This window comes from Castor canadensis, chromosome 5 (genome assembly GCF_047511655.1).
Source record: "Castor canadensis chromosome 5, mCasCan1.hap1v2, whole genome shotgun sequence".
Lineage (NCBI taxonomy): Eukaryota > Metazoa > Chordata > Mammalia > Rodentia > Castoridae > Castor > Castor canadensis.
Genome location: NC_133390.1, coordinates 157,185,210 through 157,202,395, shown reverse-complemented (window position 1 = coordinate 157,202,395; position 17,186 = coordinate 157,185,210). Strand labels below are relative to the sequence as shown.

The following is a 17,186-nucleotide window of genomic DNA, read 5'->3' as shown; positions in this document are numbered from 1 at the left end:
CTCATTTCACCAGGTGGGGGTCAGAGAGACTTGGGAAGGAAGGGATCAGAGGTCACCCCAGACATGTCACTCAGCACTGCATGAGCATATGATAGAGGCCAATGTGAGGTGGTGGGTGGGAAGAAGGGGGGAGGGAGGAAGTCTCGGGCTCTTTCCTATTGGTGGGCAGTCCTTCAGTGGGCTCAAGCCCTCCTCTGTCTGTCCTTAGCCCCAAATGCTCTAAGCCAGTTGCCAAGGCTGTTCATGGGGCTTTTCCTCACCAACAAGGCCCATTGTTAGCAGCAGAGTGGAGCCTGGGACCAAGAGACAGGACCCTTAGTCTCTCATCCCAATTCTGCTTCTGTGCAGCCCAGTGAGCCAGGCCCAGCTCCAGCCTCAGTTTCCCCATGTGCGCCAAGAGCATTTGGCATAGCTCTTCTGTTCTAGGGGCATCCACATCTGCCGTTCGGCCTATGGGGTCCCTCCAGGGTAGGGCGTGGCTTCATCATCCTTGCTTCTTCCTGCAGTACAGACTCCTGTTTGCCCTGGAAACCTCCTCCTCACCCTTCCCAAATACAACTCACATGTACCTTCTGAGAAGTGTCCCGAAATCAGAGACAAAGATAGAGACTCAGAGAGACGGAGTGAAAGACAGAGGTATCAGGGGTGGGAGAGGAGCGACACAGAGAGAGGTTAGGGGGAAGAAGGGGACCCAGAGGTTGCCCAGGTCACCAGGGAAGTTTGAGACTCAACACTGCAGCAACTGGGCTGCAAGTCCTCTTACCTCCCAGGAGTTTCTGCCTGGAGCTGGGAGGGCAGGCTGAGCCAAGGCAGCCCTGTGTGACTGGGGAACAAAGTGGTACGAGACCGAGACCAAAGAGATGTTTATTGACACTCTAGACTTGTACTGAGGCCCTAGAGTGCTCTCTGAAGCAGAACTGTGGTGTCCCGATAGATCCCATCCCAGACTGGGGCATACTGCAAGATGGACCAGCGGCAAGGTGGACCTGGGTGGAGAGGGGGCACTTATACTGTCACCCACGCAGGCTAGAGACAAGGAGGGGAACAAAGGCAGAATGGGCAGGTAGAGAGGATTCTGTAGTCAAGAGGGAGGGCAGCGGTGATGCCAGCCTCAGGATGCCACAGTCAGCACGACAGCATTCTGCAAGGATAATAGTTCTCAGTCAGGCCTCAGAGTCCTCGTGCCCCAACATCCTTACCTTGTTCCCATGCCTTCTGCACCATCGGTCACCTGCACCCTGCAGTTGACACTGTGCCTGGAACACTGCAGGCACTCATTAAATGGATGAGTGATAAATAAATGATATCCAGTGTGGGTTAGGTTGCTGACTTAAAAGGCTCAATTTCAAGAGCCTTTTCTGCCAGTAACGTATTGTGTACCCTTGGATCAGAAATTTGACCTCACCTGAAGAATGGGTACAGATTTCCCTGCTCTGTCCACCTCCCAGAACTGTCCCACAACTCAGAGTTGTACTGGTTTGAACAGGATTGTGAGGGCAGGTTGATACTCAACAGGAAGGAATACCACACTGTTAGCCATGTCTGCCATAGCCACGGGATAAGGGAGGGAGAGCACAAGTATTTGCTGCCCCAGAACCAGGAGAACTGTGATTCTGTGAGCGCATCTGCGATTTCATTCTAAAGTCCAGACGAGTCTGAATTCAACAAGAAAGAGCTCTGTGATTGATTGGCAATGCCTGCCCTGTGCATGGCAAGGAGGAGTGAAAGCTGGCGTGCCATGTTTTTGCTGTTCCCGACTTAAGTCATTTCTAATTCTCTGAATGATTTAGAAAATGGTGCATGGACACACCAGAGGATAATGGCCCTCGTGAGTGTCAAACGGGGCTCTCCAGACACAAGCTACGGCCACCTGGATCACATCTGCAGGGAAAACTCACCTCAATGATCTCCAGAAGCGAATTGGCAAAATTCACATTGAGAATTTTCGGCAGGGGAATCCCAACCTCCAGGTCCACTGTGAAGAGGGATGATTGAAGACAAAGATATTCTGGTGTCTCAGACCTTAGGGACCTTTGGATCCTCTTGACTCTATTATATAACTATCCTTGAAGCAGTCATTTCTTTTCTTGGGAACTCTGCTTCCTATTAGCAAACTCCTACTCATCCTCCTACACCCAAATGGAAAAGTCCCTTTTCTGATTTGGCAAGGCCTCCTGGAAGCTCATCAATGGCATGCATACCCTAGTGGTCTTTATTCTAATCATTTGTTGATTTGACTGCTTTCCACTGGATTGTGGGCGCTTTAAGCAGGATTCAGGTCAGATCAGCCCTTGAGGAAACCCAGAGCCTGCATGAGGTGGGTACTAATCCATGTTGTTTGAGTGCTTCAGTTTCTCATGTTACTAATGGGAATCACAGCAATGGAAAAAGGCAACGAATTAGATGATCCCAAATTCAGACCGTCTGTGTGTCCAGGAAGATAGCAGAGGCAGCCATACCATTGAGCTTCTGCACATACGCGGTCCGGAGCACATCGCTGAGCCATGCTTCTAGCCGGGATGCCTGCAACAGCGCAGTGGGCGGGGCTCACGGGGAGCTCCGCCCCTGTCCTGGGCAGAGAGGCCCGGCCGCCCAGCCTCCCCCAAATGTGAGGACACAGTTCCTGGCAGGCACCCAGCCCTGGGGGAGGGGGTGCACTAGTGACACTAAAGGAAATCCTGATTTAGGCTGGCTTCACCACTGGCCTCTTATCTCGGAACAGGTGCCCTTCCTGTAGGGAACAGTGCCTGAGAAAGGTGGAAGGCTGCCCTTAGGTTCCTGTCAGTTTAGGGACTCTTAGAATGTTCTAGAACCCAAGACGCTCATGGCATTCCAGAATGGAGCACTCTGAGAAGCAGGAACATCAGAGTTTTGTGATGCCCTGAAATGCTTTTACTCCCTGAGTTTGGGACCTTAGTCCCTGTGTGACGTTCCAAACTTTGGACCTTTGTGAGTTCTAGACGTTTACAGCTCTGTGAGGGGCTGAGGATATCCACGCAAGATTCATTTTCCTAAGGTGCTTGTTTTACCCCTGTGCACACCTGCTCTGAGAACCGCCTGCTCTGGTAGAGCCCACAGTGAGGTCAGCTCAGCACTGACAGCCCTGTTCTTTCCCCTCCAGCCCCTACACCCCTCCAGGAACTTACATCAAAGGCACGAGAAAAGGAGGAGGCCAGCTTGACATCGAGCCTGGCAGAGAGAAGAGGGATGCTCAGGGTCCCCATGGCCACAGTGGCCCCTCCTGAGATCTGTTCTGCCCCCCGCCAACCCCGAACCCACCCCCACCACAGCTTGGCAGGGTCCAGAAATGGGGTTACAGGCCCAGCTCCTGGAAGGCTGAGACAAGAACTGCCACCAGAAAGAGGAGGACCCAGGCACGGGCCAGGCCCTCGGGCGAAGTTATCTGGGGCAGCAGTGAGAGGGGGACACTGAAATGCAGTTAGGTGCTCCAGGCACCTATAGCGCAAAGCACGCAGAGCTGAGGCCCCTGGGAAAACCTGTGCCACAAGAGCTCTGGCCTGGAGAGTGAGGCCGAGGTTGCAGACTTGCTCAGGGAGCCACTGTGAGCCTGGGTCACAGTGAGCTTTGCAAACTATAAAGTGCTGTGTGTGTGTGTGTGTGTGTGTGTGTGTGTGTGTGTATGTGTGTGTGTGTGTGTGTGAGGAAGAGCTGTCAGTGATGTCATCATCTTGGCTACTATGATTATCAAGACGCCTAGTCGCCATGGGGATGGGCAGAGCAGAGAAATAACAAGTCATGTGAGGAACAAAGTGTTGCCTACAGTCCAGGACAGCTGTCCTGGTGGTCAGCTCAGGCTGACATTGCAGGGATATAACTTCTGTGTCCTGGTGTAGGCTCATCCTCCAGAGACACTCAGAGCAGAGTGGGGGCTGTGGAGGCCCCCAAACTGCAGCCAGCTTCTCTGAGCCCTACTGTCTCAGCAGCAGGTTGGTCACCACTGTCCCCTCCCTGGCAGAAAGATGTCCCCTTAGGTTGGACGATGCTGATGAAACACCCAGCTTAGTGAATGCTCAATAAATGGCAAGTGACTCTTGCTTGAGATGGTCCCTAATTCTTGTTCCTAGTGACAGGAGCAAGTTCCTTTTCCCAGGATCCCACATTACCGTTCCAGGGACAGGGAGATGTGCAGCTTGGTGGCTGAGGGAGCCAGCTGGGCATTTAGAGTCAACACCTGATAGGAAGAACAAGCAGAGGTCATGCCCGAAGAGCACAGGACAGCCTGCGCTGGCCAGCAGGTGAATCTCTGCCATGTCTTCCTTCCAAGAGCCCTGCTGAGGCCCTGCTGGGTGTCAGGTCTGTGCTGAGTTCAGGGCTATGGGAGCTTGGAGAGGCTCAGGGAAGACTGAGCCTCAAAAGACCAGGAGCTAGCAGAGGGAAGTGGAGGGACGCTCCAGGCAGCCTTTAGGAAGAGAGCCTGGCAGCCTGCACAACTGAGGCTTAGGGTGCAAGGAAGGAGGATGCCGAGAAGGGGGCTGGGTAGAGGCAGGAGGAAGATTGGAGTAGAGGCTAGGGAGCTAGAGGCTCATCCAAGAGATAGCTGAGCAGAAGCTGGGCAAGTGAGAGCAACTCATGGACAGGCCTGGGCATGACGAGGGGCAGGTAGGAGAGACCAGGCGGGTGCTCTAGGGCTCAGCCTGGAGATGATGATGGGGGCGAGGCCTTCCATGCCACATGGGCCTCCCACGCTGCAATCAGGGTACTCTTTCAGAACCCCAGTGCTGGGCCCACTCACCCCATTCAGCTGGAAGAGAGCTTCAGGGGTCCCTTGAGGGATGAAGGACAGAACATGGATGATGGCTGCAATGGAGACTGTGGCTTTCTTGCTCTGGAGCATGACCGTGGGCACTTCCTTCACCTTCAGTGACAACAGCAGGTGCCGACCTGGGGGTAGCTTCCCCAGAGCCTGGGAAAGGCAGGCACAGAGTAGAGTGAGGACAGCTTAGTGCCCCGGTATCAGAGTCAATCAACAAACAGTCATTGAGCATCTACTGGGCACCAGGCATCATGCTGGTCACTGAGGTTACAGCCTCTGTTCATGTGTCACCTCAATGAAGCCTTGCAAGCACCCCACGTGAAAAGCACACCCTGGCACCCCACCCCACCTTTGCCACTCCATCCCCTCCACCTCTGACATTTCTTAGAGTCTGCTTGTTTATTTCTGCAATGTCTGCCGCCCCCACCAGCATGGTAGCCCCACAACAGCCCCTGGACACAGGGACATTTTATCCATTGTCCTCTGTTTCTTGCTTCTGCATGGTGAGGAGCAGCACATCCCTGAACCAGCTGAACCAGTACAGAGCCTGGTATTCAGTCAGTGCTAAAGGGATGTTAGTTGATCGGCTGAGTGAATCACAGAATCAGGAAAGTCTAAGATCCTCTTTGGTTCCACAGAGTCTGAAGCCACAGAACCAGACACACAGCTTGGGCCATGGGGCCCTGGAGCTGTCAGGCCAGCTGGAGGAAACCAAAGGGTTTGGCTTCTAAGATGAGCCCACCCTCCCTGCAGCCCAGTGGCCACATCCACAAATCCCTGCCCAAGTCCCTTTCCACCACCTCACAGGTCCTGCCCTTGAGAGGTCCTTCTGAAAGTCTGATCCTTGCCCTGCTCCTTCCCTGAGACTCCTCTGCCCTGTAGCCCAGGGACTCTTAGAAGTGAAAGCCTCAACCTCACAGACCCACACACTTTATCTTCTGCACCCCAAACTCAGCTGCCACCTGCCTCCTTTCTGGTGAACACCCATGGTCTCTGGGCCCCTCTCCAAACGCTCTCAGAATCTGCTGTTACATAAGGACCTGAGAGTAGTCATTTCAACCTCAGTAGGAATTCAGTCCCTCACTGCTGAAAAGTGGCCGGTCCAGCTGAATGAATGGGAAAGCTGAGGTGGGCCCTGGGGTCACTCATTAATCCCATTGGTCTCTCCTCCCTGACTCTTTTCCCTTTTCTTTCTGAGGACAGAAAATCTAAGGTCAAGATGAAGTAAGGCAGTTGCAGGGAGGGGGCGCCTATTCTCTGCCTGCTAGAACATCTACAGTCACAGGACAAATGCCCACGTGGCTTGTAGGGCAGTCACACCCTGGTCCTTTCCTCTCTAAGCCAACTCTGTATCAGGAAAAGATATGGTTTTAGTCTCTCACACCTTAGTGTGAATTCAGACTCACCACCAATCACAATTGTCTGCAGAACTGTGTTGAGAGTTTCCGGAGTCTATTTAGTTTCCTGGGGAAGAAGCTACCGCGCTCAAAGCCCAGCGGAGGACCACTCACCTCAGGGACCAAAGCTGCCAGGTTGGTGGTTGTCAGTGGGACATTGCTGGGAACCTGGACATAAGACCAAATGGGGGAGGAGGGTGGTGAGCACAGAGAGAGAACAGAGTCCCTCAGCAGACACAAAGCAGATTGTCCACCCCCACCCTCCACCTGCTGTTATACCACACGACACTACCAACACTCAAGTTCCTGCTGAGCAGTGGTTACTGAGCACGTGCCACACCAGGCATGCCAAGGGCTTTGCACGCCCTCGCTCACCTCACCTGTACAGCAGCTCAGAACTAGGGACTACACAGCTCTCTGTATAACAGAGAGCTGGACGTGTTTATAGCCTGTACCCTCCCACCACCCCCATACTCACCACCCCCAGTGTAACTGTACATTCTCACTTCTCATAATGGGCCAGTTCACACAGGATCAGCATACACGCTGCCTCCAGGCTGGACTCCTAGATTCACCCAACATACCGTGAGGACCACAGCACCAGGACGGCCTCCGGGGTCTGATATCTTGCCACAAAACTTATATTCCCACACCCACATCCACAGGCTGCTCAGACACATGCGTGCTCACCCTCAGTCTCTGCCTGGCTGTGACTGCCCTTGTTTAAAGACTCTTACCTCCCAACTCAACCTCCCAGAGGCCACCTCTGTCCCCTGTAGGCCTCACCTGCAGTATCTGAGAGGACAACCCCTCTTCCCTGGGGCCTAAGCTGCAGGTGGAACCTCCTTGCACGAAGTATCAAGGGGCTGGGCCTTGTAAGCCACGAGGGTGTAAGAGGGGCCACAGTGGAAGCACGGAGGTCCCAGAAGAGGCAGAACAAAAGTGAAGTGATTTTTGGTGTGGTCCAACCCTAGTTTTCTTTCCTCCAACTCAATCTGCTCTTGAGCAGGTAGTGAAGGTGTTAGTCATTCACACTTTAGGGTAAAAATGAGCTTAGATTCAAAAAGGGCTCATCTGGTCCAAGTTGGCTTCATTTTCTAGGCCAGTTTGGACCAATTGAAAGCGACTTCCTGAAGCACTGAGTTGAGAAGGATTCAGAGGTTCCACTGAGGTGTAACTGAGTCTGGGGCCATTAAGGATTAGCAGTGTACACGCTATAAACATGTCCAGCTCTCTGTTACAGAGAAAAGGGTTCAGCAAGGCTAATCAGTGACCATGTGGCACTGCCAAGGGCCCAGGCAGGGAGCTCCCACCCCAATTCCCCTAGTGCCACACTTACCAGCTCAGGGGTGATGTCCAGGTCCAAGGCACCATTGGTCTGCAAGACTCCAAACACAGTGTTGAACAGATACAATGGCACTGTCACCTGGGAGGTGTGGTCCTTCTTAGGGGGCACCTTGACTGGGACGTGGGGCTTGGGGAAATCAACCATGTCACCAGCTACACCCTTCACAATGGCCTGTGGAGGCAGGAAGCAGGCACGGGAGGGTTTTAGGGCACTCATCCACTGGGCCTTGTCCCAGCACCCCGTCCTGCCCTCTGTAACACCCGTGCCTGAGCCTCAACAGGGCCTCCATGCCACTCACGTTGATGTCCAGCTCTATGTACTGGTTGGAGATGAGGGGCAGTGTGGCCAGAGTGAACTCCACAGATCCCAGAGCCCCAAGGGGCACCAGGCCTGCAAGGGAAAAGGAGGGGCAGAGGCAGAAAGACCCCATGAGTCCAGTCCCCTACTTGCATTTATTGAGTGCCTGCTGCATGCATGCCTAGTCCTCTACTCTATATTCATTTGGCTGTCAGCTACTGTCACCTTCTTTCACAAGGGAAGAAACCAAGACTCAGACAGAGGAGGTCACCATTCCAATGTCACACTACCCCAGAGTGGCAGAGGTAGGCTCCTGTCTTCCAGAGCCGGCTGCACTGCTCTCTTACCTAATTCCCCTGTACGCTTTCCTTTTCCTAGCTGTGCTCTGACCTTTTCCATAAGATGCAGAGAGACAGGTTCACTGTGACTATGGGCCCATGCTGCCTTACTTAAGCTCTCTGGGTCTCAGTCTGGTTGTTTGGCCAGAGACTAATAGTTTCCTCCTGGTTCTGACCATAAGTGCCCGATAAACATTGGCCTGCAGCAGTCAATGCTTGGGGACCACTGACACAGATGCTCTGAGCCTCCATGCCCTCAGAGCCTCTGTGCCTGCCCAACAGGCCTCGGCCCCATGCTCCTCCTCAGACCTCTATGAAGTGGCAGCGTTGCCAGTCTGAGGAGGAAGTGAGAGGTCCTGAGATCCCGTGCCCTTCTGCATCTCTCAGTACCTAACCTGTATGGATGATGGAAGCAGGGAGCAGAAGAGACAAAGAGGAGGGTTCAGGCCCCGACTTACTCAGCACAGTCCCCAGGAGCTCGTTCACCACGCCCAGCACACTGTCCACCACAGGGCACAGCTGCCGGAGGAGACAGATGTTACAGGGAAAATAAGCAGACCCCACTTGTGCTGAGGATAGCTGCGTTTCCTCTAAATGGTTGGCTCTGTGGTGCTGAGAGCCAAGGCAAGGCAGAATGTGGTGCCAGTGTGAGGGACACGAGTGGGAGCAGTGACAGATTGAGTGGGCCTCCAAGCCTACACCCCTTTGTTACCCGAGCCCCATCAGAAACCCCAAAGCATGCAGAGGGGAGCCAGAAGGATATTTAAGAGGCCAGTTGGGGCGTGGGGACAATGCCCTCACCCGAGGAGGCAAAGGCAGATATGGTTCCCCCTGAGGTCATAGGCCCGTCCTGCCATCCCAGGTGGGCACCTGGAGGCCTAGAATCAAGAGCCCACAGAGGAGCACCTCCTCTCTTCCACCTAAGAGGCAGTCTGGGTCAGGTCACCTGCTGCCCATCCGCCATGTGTTTACCAACCCGGTGCCAAAATGAGAGCGGGGAGCAAGTGGTTTAGCTTCCAGAACCCATCACCCACCAAAGTGGGACCCCAGTCTAGTGCCTTCGCTCTATAGCTGGTGTCAGAGAAGAAAGGCCACCTGCCTATTTGCAGACAGACAATAGAGGGCAACTGCAAACCTGGGACCCCAAACTCCAGGCCTCTGAGGTCAGGCACGTCACAGAAATTAGAGGAGGAGAGAAGAGGGGCATGCGTGGAGGTGGCAGCCAGCTGGGTGTGGACTATAGGAGGGAGGCACTGGGCAGCTCAGGAGCATCTGCTCAGAGAAGCCAGAAGTCTGACTGTTAAGAGAAATCTCAGGCTGGAGACATGGCTCAGGAAAGAACCAGTGTAGCAAGTGTGAAGCCCTGAATTCAAACCCCAGTTCTACGAGGGTGGGGGAGAGAGAGAGATCCACAATTTCTTGATGTTAGCAATCAACTCTTATCTTCAGACCTCTGTGTCACACAGAACTCAGCATCTGGTAGAGGTGGAAGCGCGGTGTAAATTGTAAATGCAATCACACCCCCTTGTTGTAATCCACCTGAGATGGGTCTGGGGGTGGGGACTACTGGAACTGCCCCTTCTGCTGCCCCCCTGATTTCTCACATTGCCTTCCTCCTCCAGCCCTGTCACCCACACAGGCACCCTTCACAGGAACTCACAGGGACAGCCAGCCTGACTGTCTTTGGCTATCTGTGTGACCCTGGTGTGTGTTACCCTTTCCTCAGTGACATGGGCTCAGGCCAGACCCAAGTGATGGATGCTGGGATGGCCTGGGGTGGGCCAGGGATGCACATACATGAGCAGCTTAAGCATACTGTGCTTATGACCCAATTATAATTTAAAGCTAATTAAAAAAACCATAAAGTCAGTTATGAGGCAAGTAGCAAAAATAGAGCAGGAGGAAGAAAGAGACAGATTTGGGAGCGGAGATGCTGCCAACACAGGCTGGAGGTCTGGGGAGGAATGTGTGCTGTACCCCCAGACTAGCAGATTCCCCTGGGAGGCCCATCAGCAGGCCAGGCACGATCACCTGGTGGCAAGGGCTGGGAAGGGAACCGCAGCTTAATCCTACCTGGCGCCAGCTTTATCCAAAACTGGAGAGGGGAATGCCAAGGGGAGGGACAAGCCTGGCCCGGGGCCACACTCACCAAATCAGGCAGCACCTTGCACAGGGTCTGTTCCACAACTCCAAAGAGTGGTGCAGGCAGCAATCTGGGTGGAGGGAGACATAGAGGCTGTGGCCACCATGAAGGGACAGCGCCACATGGATGGTCGGGCCAGGTAGATATTGGGGGCTCTGCATTTCTTCTGTCTCCTCTCCTGGTGGGGTTGGCTGGGGCTTTGGGTTTCAACCCTTGGCTCACCTCACCATGGGACCCAGGGCTGACCTCAGTTTCCCCACCTTACACAGTACTGTGGCCCAGATTAAGAGAGTTGGTATGTGTCTGGTAGGCGATCTGTGCTCGAAAAAGCGTCTGCCCCCCTGTTGGTCCCCCGTCTGCCCCTACATTTGTAGACAAGGGGCATTTGCTTCTTTCTAGAACAGTGCCTGGCCCGGACCTGGTCAGAGGCCAGCACATCACTGTCCCTGCCTCATCTGTGTATGTGACCTTGAGCAAGTTTGCCATCTCTGGGGCTCGTCATTCAACACAAATGAAATGAGGGCATGGTGTCCTGAACAGGGACGTAAAAGTGTTTTCTGGTTAGCCAAAACCTGCCTCTAACTATACAGATGGGGACACTGAGTTCCAGGCAGAGAAGAGGTCTCTCTCCAGTCACACAGCAAATCAAGGCACAGCTGGGCCTCTGGTGTGCTAAGAGCAGAGACAATGATTACCTCAGATGAGGGATCCCAGATGAGGGAGATAGGGGTTGCTGTAACTGGGAGCAGGAAGGACACCCAGAAGTGGGTGGCACAAGCAGTGGTTGGGGTGGGAGACTCTGCCTTGGTGGGCCTTGGTATGCCCTCTGTGCAGGGGTTGAATCTGGCAGTGGGGACAACTCTGGTGTTCCTGGGATACCCTGCAGACACCCAGGTGCCAGAGAGCTGATTCTGAGTGGGTGGAACACAGAATGGAGTGGCAACTCACCCCGAAACCAGACTGATGTGGCCCAGGAGCATAGTGCAGCGTTTGAGGATCAGCATGGGTGTCCCCCGTGGGCTCATGCCCAGCGCCACCCGTGATGACACATTCACCTCGGCTGCCAGCTGCAAGAGGCCCCCCAGGGGGCTGGGAGACAGGACAGTGGGTGTGGCCAGGCGATCAGCCTCTCCCACCTGCCCATGCCCAGCTACATCTACTCGGGTCCCTCTGAGCCCTGGGAGAGGCAGCAAGTGGCCTAGTCCAGTGTCCTGCCATCTTCTCACACTCTGCGTCCCTGCCGTCTGCGTGCCCCTGTCCTCCTGCTAGCCCCAGCAGTGAAGAGGGGATCTGGAAAGTGAGGATGCTACTCCTGGGGGTCAGTGGAGTGGTCTCTGGAACAGGGTAATGGAGTAGGATCCAGGGAGAAGAGCAGGGTGGGAGTCCCTTGGGAAGGAAGTAGGGTGAGAAGGAACAGGGGATAGGGAGCAACCTGTTAGGACTCAAGGCATAATTAGGGTAGGGGTTCCCAGGGCATACTCACCCAGAGCCATGCAGGCCCACTTTGGTGTGCAGACCCAGCTGTACCCCAAATCCTGGCAGCAGCTTGAGTGACAGCTTCGGCAGTGTGAGCTCCTCTATCTTCAGCCTGGTGTGGCAGTGGAGGTGAGCTATCACTCCCAGACACGCCCAGTGCCTGGATGTCCCTGATCAGGCAGGGTAGGAGTCTGGGCAGTCCCCTATCCCACCTGCAGCCTGAAGAACCATCTGAGACCCCTGGAGCCAGGGACTCTGCCTCTCTTAGCCTCAGTGTCCTCATCTGTAACGTGGGGTGGTACAAGTGCCCAGAAAGTGAGCCTATGCAGTGCAGACACGAGTACTTTGTGTGCTCAATAAATATAATTCCAGCATCACAATCAGAGGCTATCCCACTGCCTCAGCCTGGTTTGGTTTGGTTTCTGACCTTGACTTTGTCCCCCACCTGCACACAAATGCAACCCAAGAAAGTTCTCAGACAAGGCTCTGAACAATTCATCCTCTGTGCTCTGTCTTTACCCAGGTTCTTTCCTCTGCCTAGAACGCCCTTCTCTTGGCTCTTTCCCTCTGCATCCTCCTCCAGCTAGCTGAGCCCTCCCAGCTCTCCTGATTTCAGCTGGGATGTCCTCTCCTCCAGGAAGCCTCCCTGACTGAAAGCCATAGGCAAATGCTTCTGATCACCCAATTAACTCTTGCACTGCCTGAGCTGGTGAGATTGTCACATCAGGCTTTGCTACATAGTGGGATTCTTATGTCAGCTTCCTGTCTCAGACCCAAGACTCACCCAGCAGGGGTGGTCTACAGGGTGAGAGATACTGAATATAATTATAGCAATAGCATTTATGGAGCACTTCCTGTGTGCCAGGCTTTATTTTAGCTGCTTGACAGATTAATTCTTTCCTGGCACCAAGTAGCTGCTAACATTGCAGCCAGTCAGCACCAGCTGCTTCAAACACCAGCGCAGCTACTGACTATGGGACTCCAGGCAAGTCACAGGGCTGCTCTGGTTTTTCCAGGTTTATTATGACATCTACCAGACTGACATGGAGTGGAGCCACATCAGCCTCCATCAGTCCCCGTTTCAGGCATTCGTGCCATTTTAGGAGATGGATACCATCTCCCTTCTGCTCCCGGCCCCAACCCTCCTGCCGGCCCTGGCCTTGGCCCTGAGTCTTCTCCGGGGCCTGTCTTTGACCTTTAGACTCATTACCACCAAGCAACCTGACCTAGATCACACAGGGAGTAACAAAAATTGACCTCAGCACAGGAACCCTGGATGACCGTGGCATGCAGCCATTCTTGTCCTGCCAAGCATGCAGTAGAATCTTATTTCCACCACCCTCCCCACACGCCCCCACTGCCTTCCAGCAAATTAGAGTCCCTCTCCCCTCTGCTCCCTGAAGCAAACCAAGTCAAGCCTTCCTGTGGGGCATGCACAGGCCCTGGAGGACTTACCCAGAGAGCTCTTCCACTACACCAAAAATTCCTCCGTAGGTCAGCAGGCCACCTCCTCCAAGCAGCCCTCCTGAGCCCAAGAGGCCCTGGTTCACAGATGTCACCGTGCCCAGCACATTCTGCAGAACAGGCCCCCCGACCAGGGAGTTCTGAATGGCTGCAGAGAAGGGGAGAAGTAGGAAGACATAATAAATTTCTACCTTATCTGCAGGACTGTGCCAGCTGCCCCTGTCCTCTGAGTTTAGTAACTCCATTTTTACTGGAATTGACCCAGAGATCACTCAAGTGGTGGGAACTGTGACAGTGTCCTACTCCTAGCACAGCAAGGGTGACCACCCACCCTGCCTGGCATGCAGAAAGTACCCAGTGAGTGTCTGGAGTTAATCGAGTGAATTCCCTGGCAATTCCTTCATTTAGAGGTGGGTAAATGAAAGCCTAGGGACACATACAAACTTGCCCAAAGTCGCACAGCAAATCAGGCTTGGGCTCCCGATCCCGGACTGCCCTGTATTAAAAGGAGGGCAGAACCAAAGCAGGAGGGGCCCACAGTCACTGAGGCTTATTCGCTGTGAAGGGGGTGGTCCTCCCATAGCACCCCAGCCTGTGTGATGAGAGGACAAGGTGGAAGAGACTGCTTTCTGGGATCGGAGCAGGCCGGGGTGGCCTCTCGGAAGTGTTTCTTATTCATGACCACTCTACTGCAGTTTTGAGATTGTCACCACGAGCCACTGGGTCCTGCAGCACCAAATGCCAACTAGAGTTTCCACACCTCAGGAACATGGGGCAGAGGCAAGACCCAGTTAGCAACTTCTCTGTGACTCCTCCACCCCACCCTGCCCCTGTCCCCAAGCCTTGGGCACCACTAAGTTCTCCGAGCATGCTGTGCCCTCCACTCCCAGGGTCCTGGGAGAATACGCTGTCTAAACAGCCCGTACAGGCAGCCCGAGCCCTCCCAGACCACCTGCCTCCAGCTCACCTTTACCGAGCTCATCCTTGTCGATCCGAGCAAGCGTGCCCACTGTCTCAAGCAGCCCCTGGCATGGAGCGGCCAGGCCCCAGAGCAGAAGCAGGAACCACACACCCAGCATCGTTGGCTTAGCACCTAGAAGGGGCTGAAGCAGGACCTTGGAGACAGGCCTCGTGCCCAGGCTTTTCCCTCCCTGCTGCCCATCATCACTCTGGAGTCTTCTGGCCCACGTGGCACAGCCCAAGTTCAGCTTCTCTCCCAGGAAAGCCCTCCAGTGAAGTGCATGGCAACCATCACCTGCACCTTGCTGTTCAGCTTCCAGCACACACAGGCCTTGCCTTCTCCCCTTTCACAGATGAGAAAACTTGAGGCCAGAGATTAGAGGAGACTTGACTAAGGCCACAGAGTGAATCTGTGGAAGGGGCAGAGAGTTCCACTGCGAGTCCATGGCAAAGCGTGGAGCGAGAGCCTCAGCTGGGCCCCTCCAGGACTGCAGGATAAGAGCTCTGGTTCCAGACTGTTTTTCCACTGGCTCAGAAGGAGTGACTGGTCAGGGACATGCAAAACTTAGACTTAACATGTTCCTCCTCCCCACCTCCATTCCAAATATTTCCAAAAATGGAAATGGGGTGGGAGGTGGAGCATGGCTAATTACTAGTTCCATAGAAGGGACCTGACCATATACCCAACTATTCCCTCATGTCACCATTTCTGAAACCCTCAGTGGCTCCCACTGCCTGTGGGATAAAACCCAGGCTCCTCTCCATTACCCACATAGTCCCTTCCTGCCTCTTTGACTTCTTTGTCTTAAGTTGCCAAGTCCCCTCCAACCTCAGGACCTTTGCACATACTGTTCTTTTTGCTGGAAAGGCTCTCACCCTGGGTCACCGCATGGCTGACTCCTTATCTGTCAGGTTGTGACCAATTGCCACCCCCTCGGGAGAGGCTTCACTTTGTCAAGAGAATCTTGCCCATCACTAAACAGCACCCAGAATATTTATTTTAAGTTGCTGGTGACAATTTGCATTTATGCAGTATGTGTTAATGTCCTTGTTTGCCATCTCTGTGAGCCCCACAAAGGCGGGGACTGTGTCTCGGGCCTCCACATGGCTCACCCGTGTGTGCTGAAGGGGTGTCTGCTGAGGGGCCCTGGGGTGGAATTCCAGCAGCAACTCACTCACTGACCATGTGCCCTGGTGGGCACCTTCTCCTCCTTGGCCCAAAGGTAAGAGTGGCCCTGTCACCCCCTGGGTCTCTCACAGAACGAAATGTCCCCATGATGGGAAGCCAGCTGAATTCCAAGGTTTAGATAAAAATAGGCACCCTCCAACTCTGTCCATAGGACAGTCTGTCCCCAGCACACCCATCCCTGCCATGAAGGGCCCCAGATCTGGAAAATGGATTTTTTTTCTCTTGCCACCCCCCAGATACCCCAGGCCCCCGTAGTGAATTATTTCTGTGCCTGCTTTTCAGATGGGATGCCAGAAGATCTCAGGGTAGATGGCAGGAGTTGGGTCCAGGGCCAAGGCTGTCTTACCGACCTGCTCCTGCTACTCCACAGAGGTGGGTGGGGAGTCCAGGCCTCCTGTTGGTTTCTCCACCTTCCCGAGCCAAGGAGCGGCCTTTATATGCCCACGGCAGCTCTGGGGACACAAAGGGGGCCCAGTCGCCAGAAATCCGTCAATATGTCATGTCAGAAGCAAATTGCGGTTTTCCCCGAGGGCCTGAACTAAGCCTTCCTTCTGGGGGGAGAGGGAGACTGGGGTCGGTGCCCAGGCATGGGGGAGAAGTCATGGGGGCTGCAGAGGCTGCTATCTCCCTAACCCGCCCCCAGCTGTGCCACCCCATTCAGCCCCTATTGGGCCCTTTCCAGGTTCCCCAGAGCCACCCCAATGGAACAGAATCCAACCTACCTTCCCCTGCACCCCACAAAGGCCAGGGAGGGAAAGAAGCAGCTAAAGGCCAGGCCTCCTGACCCTTGCCATGGGCCCCAGGCCTAACATGGAGATGGCCATGGGTCTGGGGAGAGGGCAGACTTGGAGGATGGTCACCAACTCTACCTCTACTGTTTCTGAGGCTGATCCAGACAACAGTGTAGAGAAATTCATTCACTCATTCATTCTACAGCAGGCATTTGTGGACTACCTACTATCTGCTACTGTCTGTTGGGGCTACCCTCATAAACAAGACATGAGCCTGTGTCCTGAGGGAGCTGGCCTGTAGAAATAGTACCATTTAAGGCCTTCTAGCAGTCACTTTTTGTAAAAGGTGACAAGGAACAGGTGAAGGTAATTTTTTTTTTTTTGTCAGTACTGGGGCTTGAACTCAGGACTTCACACTTGCTAGGCTGGTGCTCTACCTCTTGAGCTACACTTCCAGCCCCTAAAATTAAGCTTAATCGTATAGCTTATTTAACCCAGTATATACAACATATTATCATTTTATGTATTCAACATAAAATTATAAGTGAGGTAACTTCCCTTTTTTCCAGATGTGCTTACAACCCTCCACAATTTAGATTTGCCACACTTGAAGCAGTGGCTTTGTGTGGCTGTTGGCCATTGTAGTGGACGCATCGCTCGGGAGGGTGCAAACACAATGATATAGCCAGAAATAAATCAGGGAAGAGGCCCAGGAGCACGCACGGCAGGCAGTGTTCAATATGGCAGTCCCGAGGCCTCAACTAAAGTCAGCTGGACCCGAAGGAGAAGGGTCTCGGGGTGGAGTGTGCCAGGCGAAGGATCATAATTTGGAACTCTTGAGGTAAGGAACAGCAGGGGGGCAAGTGGGCGAGATAGGACCATGAGGTGATGTGGCCCTGCAGGCTACTGCGTGGCCTTAAGGACTCTGTCTTTTATTCACGGGTTTTCTGCAGATCCGTGTTTAGGCATCTCCTCTTCTAGAAAGCCCTTCTGGCCCTCAACCTGGATTGAGGCCTCTGAGCTCCACAGTCCCCTGGCCTTTCTGGTCTCAGAGTCCATGACAGGGGTG

General features: G+C 54.0%; 1 protein-coding gene across 2 annotated transcripts; it reads right to left on the bottom strand.

The window, feature by feature from the left end:
* Positions 1–852: 852 nt before the first annotated feature.
* Bpifb3 (BPI fold containing family B member 3) lies at positions 853–14,723 on the bottom strand. Of its 2 annotated transcripts, XM_020151320.2 has the most exons (15): positions 14,205–14,536; positions 13,229–13,385; positions 11,781–11,885; positions 11,246–11,386; positions 10,304–10,367; positions 8,613–8,673; positions 7,818–7,909; positions 7,511–7,690; positions 6,286–6,339; positions 4,754–4,924; positions 4,125–4,192; positions 3,147–3,189; positions 2,460–2,523; positions 1,899–1,975; positions 853–1,141 (listed from the first exon to the last, which is right to left on the bottom strand). In XM_020151320.2, exons 1-15 carry the CDS (start codon positions 14,314–14,316, stop codon positions 1,112–1,114), a joined length of 1,419 nt encoding a protein of 472 aa, XP_020006909.1. In that variant the 5' UTR covers positions 14,317–14,536; the 3' UTR covers positions 853–1,111. The 2 variants fall into 2 exon arrangements, with proteins under 2 accessions (XP_020006909.1, XP_073928513.1); XM_074072412.1 differs by lacking the exons at positions 11,246–11,386; positions 11,781–11,885 and having other exon boundaries at positions 14,205–14,723.
* Between the last annotated feature and the right edge of the window lie 2,463 nt (positions 14,724–17,186).

What these genes read in the sequence shown, in the direction of transcription:
- Bpifb3 (XM_020151320.2), bottom strand. Translation starts at nt 14,316, where the DNA reads ATGCTGGGTGTGTGGTTCCTGCTTCTGCTCTGGGGCCTGGCCGCTCCA. An exon ending in GCTCCTGGGGACTGTGCTGA is followed by an intron (nt 7,910 to 8,612) that starts GTAAGTCGGGGC and finishes TTTCCCTTGCAG; the next exon opens with GCCTGGTGCCCCTTGGGGCT. An exon ending in GTATGTGCAGAAGCTCAATG is followed by an intron (nt 1,976 to 2,459) that starts GTATGGCTGCCT and finishes CCCTCTTCACAG; the next exon opens with TGGACCTGGAGGTTGGGATT.